Genomic DNA, 16625 nt, shown 5'->3' with positions numbered 1-16625 from the left:
TAGTCTGTTCTCTGCCAATTGGGCGACCCAATAAAACGGGTCTGCGACCCATTTTGGATCCCGACCCTAAATTTGGGAAACATTGGATTAGATTATGCAGGAACTGATTCATGACCTGGGGCCACCATATGTCCACGCCTTAATAATCTGTTGATAGACGACAAGAAAAATCCACTGTGCTGAAGGTCAAACAGAGTCACCAATCCTTATCTGGAAGTGTCTAATATGTCTATTATAATCTGTTTTTTTAAACAAACTCAGTACAAAACGATCATCGGTAATGGTAAATCGACAGTATGGCACACCGTTTATTTCCAGTATTCACACCTCCTCTCACACACTCCTTAATACAGCCAGACACACGCATAACTGTAGCATGGGGTGTATTAGGACCTCGCCAAAAATCACACAGCAAATGTTAATTTCAAAGACCTATTGCTTTTTTCTAAAGTTTCTTATTCTGGAAGCATGAGATATTAAGGTCTCTACAGTGTCCATACAGAGAGTCGTTAAGTTAAAAAAAAAACATTTTAATCAAAATTAGGCTTTCTAATCTGATTTTACAGATATGACTATGTACATCTTAAAATCTATAAGTGTTTCCAACCGTGCATGATATGTCCTACAGAACATGTTCACTCAGTAGCTTTGCATAGTGCTCTGGGTAATTTCTTTTAAGGTAAACACTCATTTTCCCTTCAACTCGCTGATCTCCAGTTAGACCTGTGAAGAAGTAGAGCAAATATTTATAGAATGGCAAACAATATCCTACTTGATGAATATTGTTAATGATACTAAATGTGTTAGATTTATATGGAGGGTGGGACAGTTTGACAGGTTTGAGCTTACCCAGCATGTCAGCCGTTCTTTTGATCTTCTCTAAAGCAGACGGCACATCTCCTCCCTCTGGAACGAGGACCTCTATCTCTCCCACACTGTAGCCAAAGTCAGCTTGGTCGAGATCTATCTGCACCCCCTCCTCCTCTACAGTGAACGACCTCCGCATTGTTGTAAACTCCGCAAAGCACACCAGATTCATTCTGCTCAGCCAGGCCTCATCCTCCTGTGAGCGGCTCGTCTCTGTCTCTCTGTCCTCACAAACATCTTTTAGAACCTCTTTCACTCTCAGTTGAATTTCAGGTAGATTGGTTATCTCCTTGTAGCGGGAACACAATGCTGCCGCTTTAGATCGTTCTCCAGACGTCTCTTTTTCCTCGTTGACTGCGGTTGGGCACTTAAGCTCCCAGCATTCTTTACGTTTACGCAGCCACAAGTCTCTCAAAGTCAGCTTGAACGTGGGCGTGTCAAAGTACTGGTCACAAAACTGACGCTGACCAAGACACACTGCTGGGTAAAAGAAGTGGGATGAAGAGGGATACATGACCTTAACAATGGATGAGTAAATATCAAAAATACAGACTGTTGAACTTCAGTATTAACAAGAGACGCATGGCCAGTGTTACTTCACTTACAGAGCTAACCACAGCAATTAGTGTTGTTAAATGAAGAAGGTGATGTGGATCACAGCGTCAGCTAAATGCCTCAGTTCGAAATGTACCCATGCGTAAATGTGTTAGACAAATTAAAGACGTACCCCCGATCTTCTCCAGTGTTTTCAGAGTGTCGGCATTGCACACAAATTTTCTTTCCACTTCCACACTCATCTGAAATTACATAACAAGAGCAACACCAACAATACTGTATGATTAAAAATGCAACTAAAAATGGCGAGGTTATAGACTGATATTAGGGCTAAAATCACATATCACGATATTCTCGTGGGGAAAAGGCAAATAATAGAACAGCTAGAACCGTCTGGGTTCAGAAAAGTACATAACTTTACAGTAATGGAGCCTTTAAAACCAGGAAAAGACAACACTTATGTCATATCAAAATATTACAACATCCAAAATTTTAAGACGATATCTAGTCTCATATCACGATATCGATATATTGATATATTGCCCAGCCCTAATTGACATTCATCTTTTTACTAAGACCCCTAATAGGCAGGTGCTTTTTATATAAGAATGAGTTTTTTCTGTTTACAAAGTTTAACACAGTAACAGGGATCCCTTATTGTAACGCCTAGTCAAAATGTCAACATCATGTCAGAAGTTAAAAGCTCTTTAGAAAAGTATGTTAATTAAGTTCTATGCATTAAGTACAGTACCATTTTGAGGTTCTTTACTTAAGTTCATCCATTGTTATACTTTTTTTTTTAACTTAATGACTACAGTTGAGAGGGAATATTGCACTTTCTACTCCCCTTGATTTATTAAACAGTTTTAGTTACAAGTTGATCTGCAGATTACAACTGTACATACAAAATAAAAAATATAATGCATTATTATATGTAATATATAAAATTACATAAATTACAATCACTATAACCTGGTACATTAAAATGCATCCTACACAGTAATGTATCATTAAGAATAAAAATAATAAAGTAATAGAACAATTGGTTACACAGTATTTATATAATAATAATAATAATAATAATATAAACTTTTGTACCTCTGTACTTACACTACTACTATAGTACTTAACGAGAAATACAGTAGTTTTACATTGTATTATTACTAAAGTAAAGAATCTGCTTACTTCTCCCACCACTGTATTTAACCATGATTTTCTCAGGGTTGTCACATTTTTAGCTTGGTTGGTTTTTCAAATGTTATAGTTATTCTGTTTGGTAGCCTATTATTATTTTCACCCCCATTGTAAACTGTCTGTAAATGCTCAAAACTGTTCCCTGTTCTCGTTGAACCAACAGAGAGTAATAGCAGTACAGCAGTACATTGTAGACTCTCCATATGTCATTATAATCAGTAACGAAAATGTCAGTCCTGCTGACTTAAGTCAAAATCACCTAACTGAACCACAGAGTTGTAAAAGTCACAAGTCAAGTCCTCCAAATCCAAATAATTAGGCTTCATAACGTGAGCGACACATCAATCACGGATATATTAAGTGAATCAATCGGAGCAGCGAGCCCTACCGTGGTCGTGGATGTCCGGCCCCTCCACATACACGTCAGCGACTTTTATTTTGCACAGGCGCAATTAAAGGCACCTATCAGTGTATTCAGGGACATCACTTCCTGTCCCAGTAACGCAGGGGCATACAGATGGTGCAGTTTTAATCCCCTCTGCTTCATAAATATGCATTCCACATACTCGACTATTGATGTGCGCCACACCTATCATTTGATTGAAAGCGTGTCATAATTCGCGCGCACGGTGCTGAGTGGAGCCTTTGCGCTCATGTCTCTATTATTCAGGCCTTAATTAACTCGTCACACTCTTTGTGACAATCCAAGTTGGCAGAATGGGGACTCGTTTCTTATTCACCTTTTAATGTAAAAACGCGGAAGGGAGTCACATTAAAAGGAGTTTCAATGTAATCTAGGCATCGATATAGTTGTTTATGAATATTATATATCATGCATTTTTTCTTTAAGATCATGTTTAATTTTCAGTGAGGAATCGACGTTTCAACATACATTAATAATCTCTAATATCTGCGGGGTTACATAAGGGATTTGAAAGCCGTGTCTGCCCCTTCTGAATGTCAGCAATCAGCCTTGGGGGGAGCTGTGGTCTGTTTACTAGAGGGAAGAGGGGAAGGAGAGAGGGATAGGGCGAATGAAGGGAGGGGAGAACAGGAGAGAGAGCGAGAGAGATAGAGAGAGATAGGGGGAGAGAGAGAGAGAGAGGGAGGGAGAGAGAGAGAGGGCAGGCAAGAAAACTTTTCACTTCTGAGGAGCCACAGAGGAAGCGTGTGAGTGTGTGTGTGTGCGCGCGTGCTGGAGCGGCGACCATGCAGGTAAAAACGCATTAGCTAATTGCTCTGAACTTAATTAAACGTCATTCGCGATCGGTTAATTGTGCTGATTTGTGCGGGGATAGTGGCCTGCGACTGATCGAGGATCGAGCAAACGACGGATTGTGCGCTATACTAATCCGATCCCTTATAGAAATCCAACATTAAATCCCAAACTTTTTCTGCCTCTCGTCTCTCTTTCGCCTGCCCTCCCTACACCACCCCCATCGTCGAGGCGACAGCGGCGCACGTACTCCGCTTCAAGTAGCTTTTCAGCGTTTAATTTTTTTTCGCCAATTACGGCTTGAAGCTGTTAAAATGGTAGTTTAAATGGCCATGTGTTGGACCGTAAGTATTAAAGGTATGGATTTGAACGGTAGGACGCGTCAAAAGGGGGTCTGCTGGGCGGCGAGGGAGGAGGGGGGTGCGAGTGTTTTCTAACACATCTGTAAACGGAGCCCACGTTCATTAATTAAATGGCTTTAGTCCGGCTAGGCCTCAATTTGCGCTGTTGAGCAGGAGGCGGCGGGCGGTGCAACACTACATGCCCGATTGGCAGCCTACAATCAGAGGGGTAAGGAAATGACTCGAGGCCGAGGTTTGTGATCTAATGCCTAGCGAGAGTATTTTCTACCCTTGGTGAACTCGGTCGGTGTACGCTGCAGTTCCCACCTGGACCGGGCAGAGTTTGTAGGGAGCAGAGAGACTAGCCAGTTGGAGACAGTTTGAGGAGCGGTTAATTATCTCCGCCTGCTAACAGGCTAGCTAGCAAAGTGACACGACTGTTATTAGCTCAACCCCCTTTTGTTGATTAATTTAATGACCGTCCTGTCTCAACCGAGAGCCAGCAACGAAATTATGCATGCGCATGCCCTGTTTTTTTGTAGTTTCGGAGAAGTGTTTGGCTATCGCTGCGGGGTTATTTTCAGTAAACTAAACAGCTAACCAGCATTTCCAGAAACACGACTGTAATGCGACGTTACAGGGGGGGGCTTCTCAACCTAGCTTGCTAGCTAATTGATTCGTCTCTGGTCGGCATAGCTAATTAGACTGCTCGTTAATTAGCCAACTATGAGCAGAGAGACGTCAATCTGCTTATATCTTAGCTTTTAATTGTGAAACTCGGGACGAGGAGCGTTTAAACATGATGTACAGTCTGCAGATATAGACTTGTCGAAATAATATCTGGTCATATAGCCTGCTAGCTTGCTAATTGGTTTGACGAGGAAGTCAGGATTGTAGCTGTGTTGGTATTTCTCCTCATGGGCATGGATTACAGTCTTGGTTGCATCTTGGATCATGAATGCTTGTAGAAAAATGCACCAAAGCTGTGTGGTAAACATCCAGACTAGTAATCTATTCTGTCTTTCATAGAACTGCGTGGGAGTAACAGTTATTTGGCCATGCACCTCGAGTGTATGCAGTATGATTTCAAATCATGGTTCATGAATTGACCACGTTCCTTGTATTCGTCAAAATTTGTTGCGGTGGATAAGTGGTTCCAAAGTCTGTATACTCATTATAAATTGTGAAGTGCATGCTATGATTTAGATTGATTTTGACTGTTCTATTCTGCATTTAACACATTCCATGTGCACGTGTGATATCTGATGAGTTTGTTGAAAGTTGGATTGCAAAGAGGTTTGAAACAATGACATAGTTGTGTAATTGAAAACGGTCATTGCAGATAAAATGTTGAGAAGGTCCCTACCAAACGTGGTTAATGTTGAATGGAAACAGAGACCTGTGAATGATCTAGGATTAGTTTTACTACTACAAAGGACACTCATGCCTTTTTGAATGGTATGGTTGCTGGCTTCCGATTTTGGGTTCAAGTGGTTAAACACAGAAATGCATGATAAAATCATATCACCAAGCTAAGGTGTGCAACCAGCAAGTTATGGTATACTTTTATCTTGGTGGGTGCAGCTCCTCTCTTGATCTGGTTAATTGACATCCTTGCACCACATGTTTCTTTCTTTCTCTATTTCTATCCTGCATTTGTGTGAAATAACAACTCCAGAACGAGTAGGAGTATCTTAAATCTATTTTGTTTGTTTGTCAGGAGGAGTCTGGAGAGACAGTGAGCACTGCAAGCAATGGAGTGGCAGAGTGGCTTTGCCCCCTGTGCCAAACAGGGCAAACAGACAGATCTTCCCTGTCTCTACATCTCACTGAGCAACACAGCGTGCTTCCATCTTGTGTCGACAAACTGCTGGACATTGTGAGTATGGCTGCGCAGTATGGCCAAGCTACACTCCCTGAAGTGTAGAAGTTGATTCCGTTTGGGTAGTACATCCATTATGTGCATAATGTTTAATGAGCCCACTGATACACAGTGGTTGGACAAAATATCAAATACTTTGCAATGCTGTAGCTCTGCAGTAAATATGTGATGTGGCTAATAGAACTTCATTAGCAAAGAGGAACAGTAATAACTTCCACCTTTTAAAAATTACTCATAAAAACACAAGAGCTTCAGTATTCATTGCTGAGTTACTGTATTATAATTTGCTTGTTACTTAATCTTCCTTATGTCGTATATATTATGGAATTTTAGAAACAATCCCTTAAGGATAACTTTATTAATTCCCCAGATGTGTCTCCCCCTTGCACTATTACAAACAAAGCCAAGTAAACAGGTTACATGGATGCATTGGCAAGTTTTATTCAACAAAAAGGCTTATCCTCTGACATTCCCATGTGTAATTACTGGGTAAAAGCATGTTATTATACTAGTTTAGAACAAGTTATGTATTTTACACAGGTAAGCACTTATTAGAATTCATATCTTGGTGTTTTTTAGTTGGTCAGCACTTTAGTGTAAGTGTTCATTATTTTGATAGTGTGAATATTTCATAGTTTGGACTAACCAGTTACAGAATATGTCAGTGTAAAGGTATTTTCTGAGTGGAGATCAAATTAGAAGGGGGGGGGAAATGAACACACTATTTGTAATGGGTCTATGACAATTTAGTGTGTTGAGAAATAGAAGGATTTATATTGGTGGAGGAATTGATCAGGCTGCTTAATTAATGCCTTTAGGGTAATTAAAGGGTAATTTAAATCAAATGAAAGGCTAGCGAAGCTTGCTATGTGTAATACAACCACACATCAATGAGTCACGCCCAAATGTTGTGCAGCTCAACAGCTACAAAGCATTCAGCTCATCTGAAAGGAGCTGTTGCAGAGTTAAGTTTTCTATGGGAATTAGCTGACACTCTCCTTTCTTTTAACAGGCTGTTCTAAAACAGTGTGCCAGTGGAGGAGAAAAGGAAAAAAGTTCTCTAAAATCTTTAGGTGAGTGTGAAAAAGTACTAAAATATTTAAATCGTGAGAAGAAAGTCACAAAATGTAGTACTGGAATAACACACATGCATGCTCTTCTTCATGTTCCTATAACTGGAGAAGTTACACTGAAATTGTGCTAATTACTACAACAACAACTAGTACATTGCTTGGCCTGTGGTATTTCTGCTTGTAGAATAATTCAGAACCAAATTGTACCCCAAAATAACTTCAAGAAGAATCCCAAACCACCGTATAGCCCGCTATTCACTTACTGGTTTACCTGAACGTTGCAGATTCAGAATGTAATCGCAAAATTTCACAATTAAAATGTGGATTGATCAGACATTAGCATCATGGACTCATGGCAGTGCGCTACCCACCCAGCCCGTTATGAAAGCTAATCAGCACGTATCTGCACTCATCAACCACCTGAGTGGGTAAGTGAGTGAGTGGGTGGGTGACCAGCAGAGGTGTTCATTTCCACATAGGTTTAGAAGCTTGACGGTTTACGGCGAAATATGGGATTTAATATGCAGGGGTATTTGGCAACGGTAATGTTATTAGTGTTGTAAGTTAGCAGTAGATGATGAACTGGTGTGTTTGCCCGGTTCACCTCTGAGATGTTCTCGCATTGTGCTGTGACGTGCACGTGACCTTCCCACACCCCCAAACACAAACGCACACATATACATACATGCATGCATACATGCATGCATACATACAGATATGTCTTGCTTTATTAGATGGCTATAATGGAAAAACAAAGAGGCATTTACAGTGGAAAATTGCCCCTGATGTAAGGTGCCCGCAGGTGGGTAAAAAGGTTGACATGGGCTGATCAGTATGCAAATGTGCACTTCTTGTTATCAGTTCAACCTTCCTTTTAGAGAACATAAAAGTGAACCTGTTTTTATTTTTTCAGGTGCTGAATCTTTGCAACTGAAGCACGCTGAAGACGTCCGTTCAGATCCCTGCCAATCTAGTGAGAGTTCAGACGCTACCCAGACGCTTGGAGACCAAGAGATGGAGAAAGCAAGAATAATGGAACAGGAGGAAGGTAAAGCTGAGCCAGAGCCAGAAGAGGAGGGAAATCAAGCTACAGGAGCAACTGAAAACCCGGAAATTCCAGACGCTAGTGAAAAGTCAGTTGGTAAAAATGGTGTGCCAGCTGATAATAACACCCAGTCATTCAAATGCAATGCCTGCCTGGAAACCTTTGCCAGCAAATCTGCTTTGAAAGTCCATTACAACTCTGCATCCCACATTCAAAGGATGACAGTTCCCTCAGTTCCTGTCCTGTCTCGGCCATATATATCAAACAAACCCTACCAGTGTGCTACATGTCGAGTCTCTTACAATCATGCCATCACCCTTGAGAGCCATATGAAATCTGTCTTGCACCAGACCCGCAGCAGAAATGCTGGAATTGTCGCACATGCTGCAAACAGCGCAGTTGATTCTGCTAGTTTGGGAGGTACTACCACCACCAGTGCTCTAAACACTGTGGTGACCACATCTGGAAGTGGAACCAATCAGTTAGTTACCACCACCACCACCTGTGCTGCACCTGGGACTGTGATGGTGACTACTACAAAAGACGGAGAGCAGATTCAAACTTCGCAAGTGGCTCCCTCCCTCCTCACCTCCCCAGTGGCCTCAGCTCAGGCAGTCTCAGCCTTTCTCACCCTCCTCACATCTAGTCCCAGCACCCTCTCACACTCCCTCCTCCCCTCCCTGTTCGCGGCTAGTGCTGCTCCTGGTGCCGCCGTGCCTCAGCTCGTGCCTCAACCTCAAATGGTCATGCCCTTGATCTTGAATGGGCTCCAAGCCCAAACCCAGCAGCACCAAGAGAACCAGCAAGGTCAGCTCCTGACTCAGTGTGTGCCATTCGTAGGTCTCAGCACAGCCCAGCAAGCCCTCCTAACCCAAAGACTTAACAGCTTACAGAACCAGTGGCCCTCTGCAGGAGTTCCCACAAACATGCAGCCTTGCCTGGAAGAGCAAAAACAGACTGTAAAGTGTGAGCGAGAGCAGGGCAGTGATGAGACCGTTGAAGAGAAGATCTCGGATCAGCTCAAGGACAGGAATAATTGGACTACAGAGAACATTAAAACAGATAAACGTGAGGACAGTAAAGATTCTGCACAGTGTCCTAACATAGAAGGCAAAGTGAAGGTAGAGAAAAATGAAGACAGTGGGAAGGCACTTGGACATAGCACAACAGATGGAGACAGCGCGACTAATCAGTTGGACCTGGAAGGTGATAAAGCAGCTAGCCTCTGTCTCTCCCCAGCAGGCACAGACAAGAGCCTCCGCAATAAGAATCTCTCGCCTTCTGCATCTGTGCCCAGCAACTCAAGCCTCAGTCCTTTAAATTTAAACCTTACACTTAGCCCCGATTCTACTCCTCAGAAATCACAATCAGGCACTAGCCCCTGTGGCTCTCTTGGCACTCCGAAATCCAGTCCGAGCACAAATGCCTTGACTAACAACCAAACTCGACCCCATTGTAATGCAATGGGGTCCATTTATCCAGACGTTCCAGTGCTGTCGGAGTTCCAGTCGGAGGTTCTCTGGGCGTTCTTTGAGTCACGCAGTGAGGCTGACGCTGCAAGTCCTCCCCGTGAGGACTGCGAGGCGCTGGGCAGAGAGGTTGGACTTTCTGAGGAAGAGGTACGCAGGTGGTTGAGCCAAGCTCGACATGCCAAACTGAGGCAGAGGGCGTCAGAGTTAGAACACCTGCGACGATTGGCAGGATTTACAAGGCATGCCCAAAGTTCTGACAATGACTATGATGACGAGGAAAACTCACTGATTATAGCAGAAGGTGATGATGATGTGGAAGCGTCAGGAAGTCAGGCAATAGATTTGTCTAGTACAAGAGGAAAACACAGACAGAAAGATTTGGGAAGGGAGGGTCAGGGAGATTCCTGTCTCACTTCTGACTCAGAAAATGAGGTATACACCTCTGTCATTGTGTCTGATGAGGAAAGTCAGAATGGGTCTGTGAGGGAGGGTCCTGAGAGCCCTGCTAAAGATGAAGCACAGTGGGAAGTTCATGTTGATAAGGGGTCAGTTGGAGGAAAAGTCTTGCGCTCCACAACTGTGTTTCTATCTGATGCAGAGGATGAGTATGAAGACGAGGAGGGCGGAGGGGCTCAGAGGGCCAAGAGAAAAAAGCGGAAAGGGGAGTTTGAGCGAGATGAGGTGGAGGTGAAGAAGGAGAGGCAGGACCCCGATGTGGATCTAGAGTTGGAGGCCCAAGGGGATCCTCCAAGTTCACAGTCCCACGCTGAGATTCCAACCAGCGCTCTGCACTCACTTCCTCTGTCCCTTGCTCCTTTTTCTACTCAGTTCCTGAGCCCCTATGTTCTCTCTCTTACTCCTTCATTGGTTGATGGGAGCAAAGTACCCATCTTTCCTAACCCGCCGACCATCACACGCTTCTCCAGCTCTCTTCTCTCGCAGTCTCTCTCCTCCCACAGCCAAACTTCCCACTACCTGTCCAATGGCGGTGACTGTGAGTCCGCTCTGGATCTCAGCATGGGGAAAAACAACTCAAAATCTGCTTCTTCCTCATCTCTGGCTGATAAAATTGCTGCACAGAAGGGACAGTTGTTGGATGGGCTTGGTTTGAGGCCCACGTCCAAAGGTCTGGTAGTAGTCCAGGTGAAACCTGAACCCGTTACTTCCATGTCCTCTTCCAACAGCAGTATGAGTCTGGTGAACTGCAACAACATGACAAAGTCAAGTATTTACATGAGAGCAGCAGAGAAAATGAATGCCACACTATTGGAAAGGGAGAGAGAGAAGGAAAGGGAGCAGGAGCAGCAGAGGAAGTCCAAAGGAAAAAGGTATCGGGATATGAGACGTTCAAGGACCATCATTCAAGCTGAACAACTTGACATTCTGTACGGCTGCTATTTCAAAGACCCAAATCCTGGGAAACATGAGTTTGAACAGATTTCAGAGTGGGTGCACCTTCCAAAGAAGGTTGTTCAGATTTGGTTCCAGAACATGAGGGCGAGGGAACGAAAGGGTGAGGTCCGATTCATCAGTGATGGGACCCTGGCAGCAGTTGGAAAACCTCTCATCAAATTTACCTGGCCTCTTTCAAAACCCATTTTCTCCAACAAGCCTGCTCCAAATAATACTGGGTGCATCACAACTGCTCCAATTGTGCGCACTCTCATTAAGACCGAGAGAGAGCTTGTAAAGGAGCTGGGCAAACCGCCCGTGGTAAAAAAAGTAGCCCCGATTCCTATCAAGCCCAAAGAGGCTCTTTCCTCTACCACTGTCTCTCCTGTGAACAGTAGTGCTACTGCAGTGCCAAAGACCAAGCTTGAAACCACCAGCAACGTCACGATGGTCAAAGTTGCACCCAAAGTCAACACGCCTGTTCTTTTAGCACCACCCAAGGATCCAATCCCTATTGCCCCGCGACCGGCCCAGAAACGAAAGCTGGAAGAGGAAAGCGAGGAAGAAAAGACCGATGAGGAGAAAGACAGTGAAAATGAGATGGGTCCTGGACCAGGGGTCACTAACCGCATGGTGCCCAAGCTGCCCACAACTCCTATCCACAACCGGCCTCCTGCCACGACAGTGGTGCCACAAAAGCAGAATGGGCTCAACTACTGGACCCCCAAGGTCCCCATCAAGATCAACACCCTATCAAGAGAACAATTGGCTCTTCCATCACACACGTCTCCCCGTACCATCCCCCCTCCTCCCACCCCCAGCATTGCGCCAGTTAGCCCTAATACCCCCAGCTCTGCCAAAGTGGCAAGCCTCTCCACCCCGGTTGTAGCTAAATCAAGCCCGACAGAAAGCAGCTTTCTGCCCCACTCATCCAGCCGTAGGCCCCGCACGCACCTGTCCTGCCTACAGCTGTCCATTCTGCAGTCCTGTTACGAGACCTGTGCCCACCCTAACGCCATGGAGTGCGAGGCAATCGGCACCGAGCTCAACCTGCCTCTCAAGGTGGTGCAGATCTGGTTCCAAAACACCAGAGCCAAGGAGAAGCGCTGGAGGCTTCAGCAAGAGAAAATGGTAAGAACTCTTTGCTGTGAATTGCATTAGTCTCTTACTGTATAAACAATAATGTGATTTTGGTATCAACGTAGGTCACTGAAGTCCACTGAAGAGAAAATCTTTTCTTTTTTTTGGAATGACATTGCTTCTTTTTACATTGTATTCTAGGGCTGAGCAATAATTCAATATCGTATGCTGACTTTCATTGGACTCATATTGTGGTTAGGGTTTGGTACCGAACTCTGTACTTGTACCAACCACATGGCTTTGGTACTGCTGTGAAATCATTTGGTGCCAAATTTCTGAGCACGTAATTGGTAGCTTTCTCTGTCCCCTCCTCTGCATGTGTGAGAGAGCGGGGCTCATGCTCAGAGCTGCAGCGTAGACGGATCGAAACTACGTTGACTCTGCAGAATTATTCTGCAATAATCAATATTTGGCTAGACAATCCTATAACCATACATCAAGATATTGGTCTAACTATGAATACAAAAGGCCTGTAAAAAGGTTAAGTACACTTTTATTTACTGAAAGTCCACACTTGAAAAACCGCAAAATTCTGCAGGATAAGTTTTAAAGTCTGTAAGTAAATTAAAGAACTAGACAGCAACAGTGAAACATTATCAAAAACAAAACATTTCTTTATAAAAGGCACACAAACATGCTAATTCTAGTGCTTTAGTGCAAAGCCAACCTGTGTATGCACAACCTGTATGCATTTAATGCTGATACTTTTCTTTTCATACGCACTTTGACAGATTAGTTCTAAAACCTTTTTAAACAATGACAAACTGTTTTGTGTCTATTGGGACAAATTTACTTTTATTTATTTTTTATTTTTTTAACTTTTAAGCAACCTGTAATTAAAATAACTTAAGTTTTTGTTCTACACATGCATAGCAGTGGCGCACAGTTCATTATTTAATGCTATTCGGCATACATTTGCCATACTGTGATACAAAAATATTCTTAATATTGTAAAATTGATTTTACCATTTATTTTAAGTCATTGTTTTTCTAGGCTAAATGTGTGTGAGCCCAGAACACACTGCAGCGGACATTCAGCATTTTTACAATAGTTTGTGGTATTACTCCAACAGTAGTATGTTTATAGTATAATATATTTTTAGTACTAGTATTACTTGGCGTATTCAAACTATTGCTCAAGGTCACGGGTTTTATAAAAACAAATATAATCAAAACAAAATATTGCTGCCCAAAATATAGTTTAACCTAAATGTGCATATATCAATTGTATAGAGGGCTTGGATATTGGTCAGATGGTTCAGTCAAGGCTGTAACAACATTTGAACTTTAAATGATATGATATAAAACTTATTCCCTCTCTGGTTCTGTCTACCCCCCCACCCCCAACTTCCCATTCCCAGTCTCCACTGTCAGGGGGAAAGGTGGACATGAGTTCAGGAAGCTACCTGCAGTACAACGCTCTCAAAGCCAATCGTCCCATCCTGCCCAAACCTGTTCAGCTGACCGTTACTGAACCTCCAGCGTCCGCAGTGGCCGGCCAGCCGGTGCCGAAGGAGACCCTGACAGGCCGCTGTGACGCCTGCAACATCTCCTTTGAATCCCGGGCGGCAGCAAGGGCCCACGTCTTCTCCCCGCGTCATCTGGCAACCCTGAGAACCACTAACTTTGGCCAGCCGACGACGCTCGTCAACAAGAACGGAACGGGTAACGGCGGGCCTGGCGGTGTTGTGCCGGGCTCACAGGTCCCTCAATCCACTCTGGTAACCGGTTCCGGGGAGATGGTTATCGAGTCGCCTCCACCGACGGCCACCAGCAACAGTTAGAGACTCAGATCAGGATTGGTCTGCACACTGACTATTCTTGGACCCATTTGGGCTCCTCAGATTTTAATATACAAATTTGAGCACTAATCCTCAAAAGCTAATATTCTAAAAAAAAAAAGAAATTTAAGTTGGTTCCCCCTGCACCTGCTATTCCTCGCTCAACCTCCCCTCACTCGAAATCCGTTTTTATCTATAGAGTTCACCTGGATTCCAATACAACAGCAGACCATTTCCATGCTGCTTTACACTCACTCGGTTTCTGTCTGATAAGTGGTGAACACATCTCAAGTCTCCGTCAATCCTCACACACTTTATCCAAACATTTTTGGTCCTAAGCCTGTGGTTCTATATTACCTTGCCATAATTTGTGAAGGTACTCAACGTGCCTCGCTTGAACTGTGCTACCCTACAGACTGATGCAAAAGTGTTTCCTCTTTGGAAGTTGCCATTTGTCGGTAAACCCGGGAACATTTTGGGATTATGAATTAATCACACAAATAACTCTGTTTTCTCCTGTGGAATTGTTTTTATCATGCCTACTTTCACTTCTAGGGCAAACGTTGCTTGGATATAAAATGACTGGACTTAACCATTGGGAGAGAAAGAACTGGTATTGACAGTCACCTTTTTTTATTGCTACAGGAGTGTGATCTGAAGAGTGTTGTGTCCACTCATTTGGGATTAAAAAAAAAGGTACTTTTAGAGAGAATAGGGCTGTTGAATTGTCCCCATTTACATGTTCATAATTTTCACGACAATCCAAATAGACAGGGCAAAAAGAGAGGCTGAGGAAAGTAGAATCTTGGCATACCGCACTTTGACACATTTTACATTGTTTGATATGTTTTTAAGCATTCTAATGCAAGTGTCTTTTTATGGAAAGATACATTAATGCATGTTGGATGCCTTTAATATAAATCGCAAATAAATTGATTTTTGCTAGTCTATGAAAACGTGCTTTAAGTGTGAGCATAATATTGTGCAAGAAGCAGACCTGGGTATGTAAAGGAAGGAGAGCTCTGTTCCAAAATGCTTTTATATCCATCTCTAGGGGAAATATCTGATTGTCATATTCTGTACTTAGAACATAGCAAATCCTGCCTGGAAAGTTGTCAGCATTCTCTTGGCCAAGGACTATAATCACATAATTACCAACCATCTTGTTTTTACAACAAATTCCTTTTGATCCTGTGGATTTCACTTTCCCTTCCGAATGGTGTATATCTCATTTTGAAATGCAGCTCTTCATACCAGTTAGGGGGGAAATAAATGTTTTCACCTACTGTGGGTGTGTTACAAGGATGACAGTCTTAAGAAGAAACCCCACCAGGTATATAAATTCAAGCCCTTAGTTGATTAATTTCATCCTCACCTGGCATGGAGGGTCAGACCTGATTTCGTACATTTACGGTTTTCTTTGCCATGAATACTGTGCAGGAAAAAAACAGGAAAAGGCATTTTATTTACTTTAATATTTATATAAATGCCAATAGAAGCAATTAAACTGATGTGTAAAAGATTTTTATTTAGGTCAAAAGTCAAGCCTCTAGAAATTTTTAAGAGAACAGGGCTTGAAATGGGCTGTTTCCCATACTTTTTCCTCCTTGTTTTGATACAGAGTTACTAATTCTGGTTATGTACGTGCTGTGAAATGGGCTCTCATATCTGGAAACATTGACAAGGGAGAAAGTTGGGTATTACTAGTATCCTTAAGGGACAAACGGATACTTAAATCTTGGAAGCAAATTGGGAAACATTAAATGTGTTGACTGAGAGCTAATAAGATGGTGCTGTGTTGAAGGACACATAACATACTAAAGATGTTTTCCTTCGATTTAAGTTGTATATTAATGTTACTATTGATAGTTTTAACAAAATGCAAAACTAAAACATCTTTTGTAAAGAAATATATTAAAAAAAACTGATATTCCAAAGTAATCCTCCCTTTGCTTTCTGTCATTCAAAAACCAAAAAGCAATCTTGAGGTCGACAGAGAGCAGGAGAGGTCTTCGTAAATGCAAACTGTAAAGGACATCCCACGGCACTTGCACTAGTCCACAATTTTTGCACAAGCTACAGACATTTCAAATGAACACAGCCATCAACACGACATTGAGAAGTCACTTGGTGTGGTTTATGAAACAAGGAGGGTAAAATGTCCTTTCATGAGTAATAAGTTGTACTCCTGTTTGAAACTGTATCTTGTGTGTAAAACAAGGACTGGAGTGCTTCAACTTCAAGACTGGGATTACACACACGCGCAGTTGCGCACACAACACAGACACGGTGTTGCACTGTCCAAAATAGGTTTTTATGGAGATCTGCTTTTTTTCATTTATGTTTCATTGTCACTTTGATTATCACTATTGTTATAACTGTACTACTACTTATACGATTTATCATTACTACCCATCACTGTTTTTGATTATTATTGATCCATAATGATTTTAAATGCCACCTCTCTGCTTAAAAACAGTATGGTATTCCTATGAATATTGAACAATAATAGTGGCAGTGTTATGAATTGTTAGATTTTTGATTAAGCTTATTTTCCTCCTCACTTGTACCTGCCTTTTGTGTTTGGTCTCCATTATGCTTTCTTTGATATACAGAAAAAAAAATAAAATCAGTTGAACGACAAAGCATATCTGTCTGATTGAAGGG

General features: G+C 42.6%; 2 protein-coding genes across 12 annotated transcripts; one reads left to right on the top strand and one right to left on the bottom strand.

The window, feature by feature from the left end:
* Positions 1–273: 273 nt before the first annotated feature.
* Positions 274–3114, bottom strand: thtpa (thiamine triphosphatase). 10 transcript variants are annotated; one of them, XM_034862670.1, is made up of 4 exons: positions 3005–3113; positions 1595–1664; positions 850–1347; positions 274–723 (listed from the first exon to the last, which is right to left on the bottom strand). In XM_034862670.1, exons 1-4 carry the CDS (start codon positions 3032–3034, stop codon positions 623–625), a joined length of 699 nt encoding a protein of 232 aa, XP_034718561.1. In that variant the 5' UTR covers positions 3035–3113; the 3' UTR covers positions 274–622. The 10 variants fall into 10 exon arrangements, with proteins under 10 accessions (XP_034718561.1, XP_034718562.1, XP_034718563.1 ...); XM_034862671.1 differs by having other exon boundaries at positions 476–723; positions 850–1344; positions 3005–3114; XM_034862672.1 differs by lacking the exon at positions 3005–3113 and adding an exon at positions 2876–2964 and having other exon boundaries at positions 476–723.
* Positions 3115–3609: 495 nt separating this feature from the next.
* zfhx2 (zinc finger homeobox 2) lies at positions 3610–16603 on the top strand. Of its 2 annotated transcripts, none has more exons than XM_034862664.1 (5): positions 3610–3831; positions 5894–6052; positions 7068–7128; positions 8042–12168; positions 13539–16603. In XM_034862664.1, exons 1-5 carry the CDS (start codon positions 3826–3828, stop codon positions 13959–13961), a joined length of 4776 nt encoding a protein of 1591 aa, XP_034718555.1. In that variant the 5' UTR covers positions 3610–3825; the 3' UTR covers positions 13962–16603. The 2 variants fall into 2 exon arrangements, with proteins under 2 accessions (XP_034718555.1, XP_034718554.1); XM_034862663.1 differs by lacking the exon at positions 3610–3831 and adding an exon at positions 4186–4402.
* Positions 16604–16625: the final 22 nt, after the last annotated feature.

Source organism: Etheostoma cragini, chromosome 22, assembly GCF_013103735.1.
Source record: "Etheostoma cragini isolate CJK2018 chromosome 22, CSU_Ecrag_1.0, whole genome shotgun sequence".
NCBI classification, from domain to species: domain Eukaryota; kingdom Metazoa; phylum Chordata; class Actinopteri; order Perciformes; family Percidae; genus Etheostoma; species Etheostoma cragini.
The sequence above is the reverse complement of the archived record's forward strand: the minus strand, read 5'-3'. Positions and strand labels throughout refer to the sequence as shown.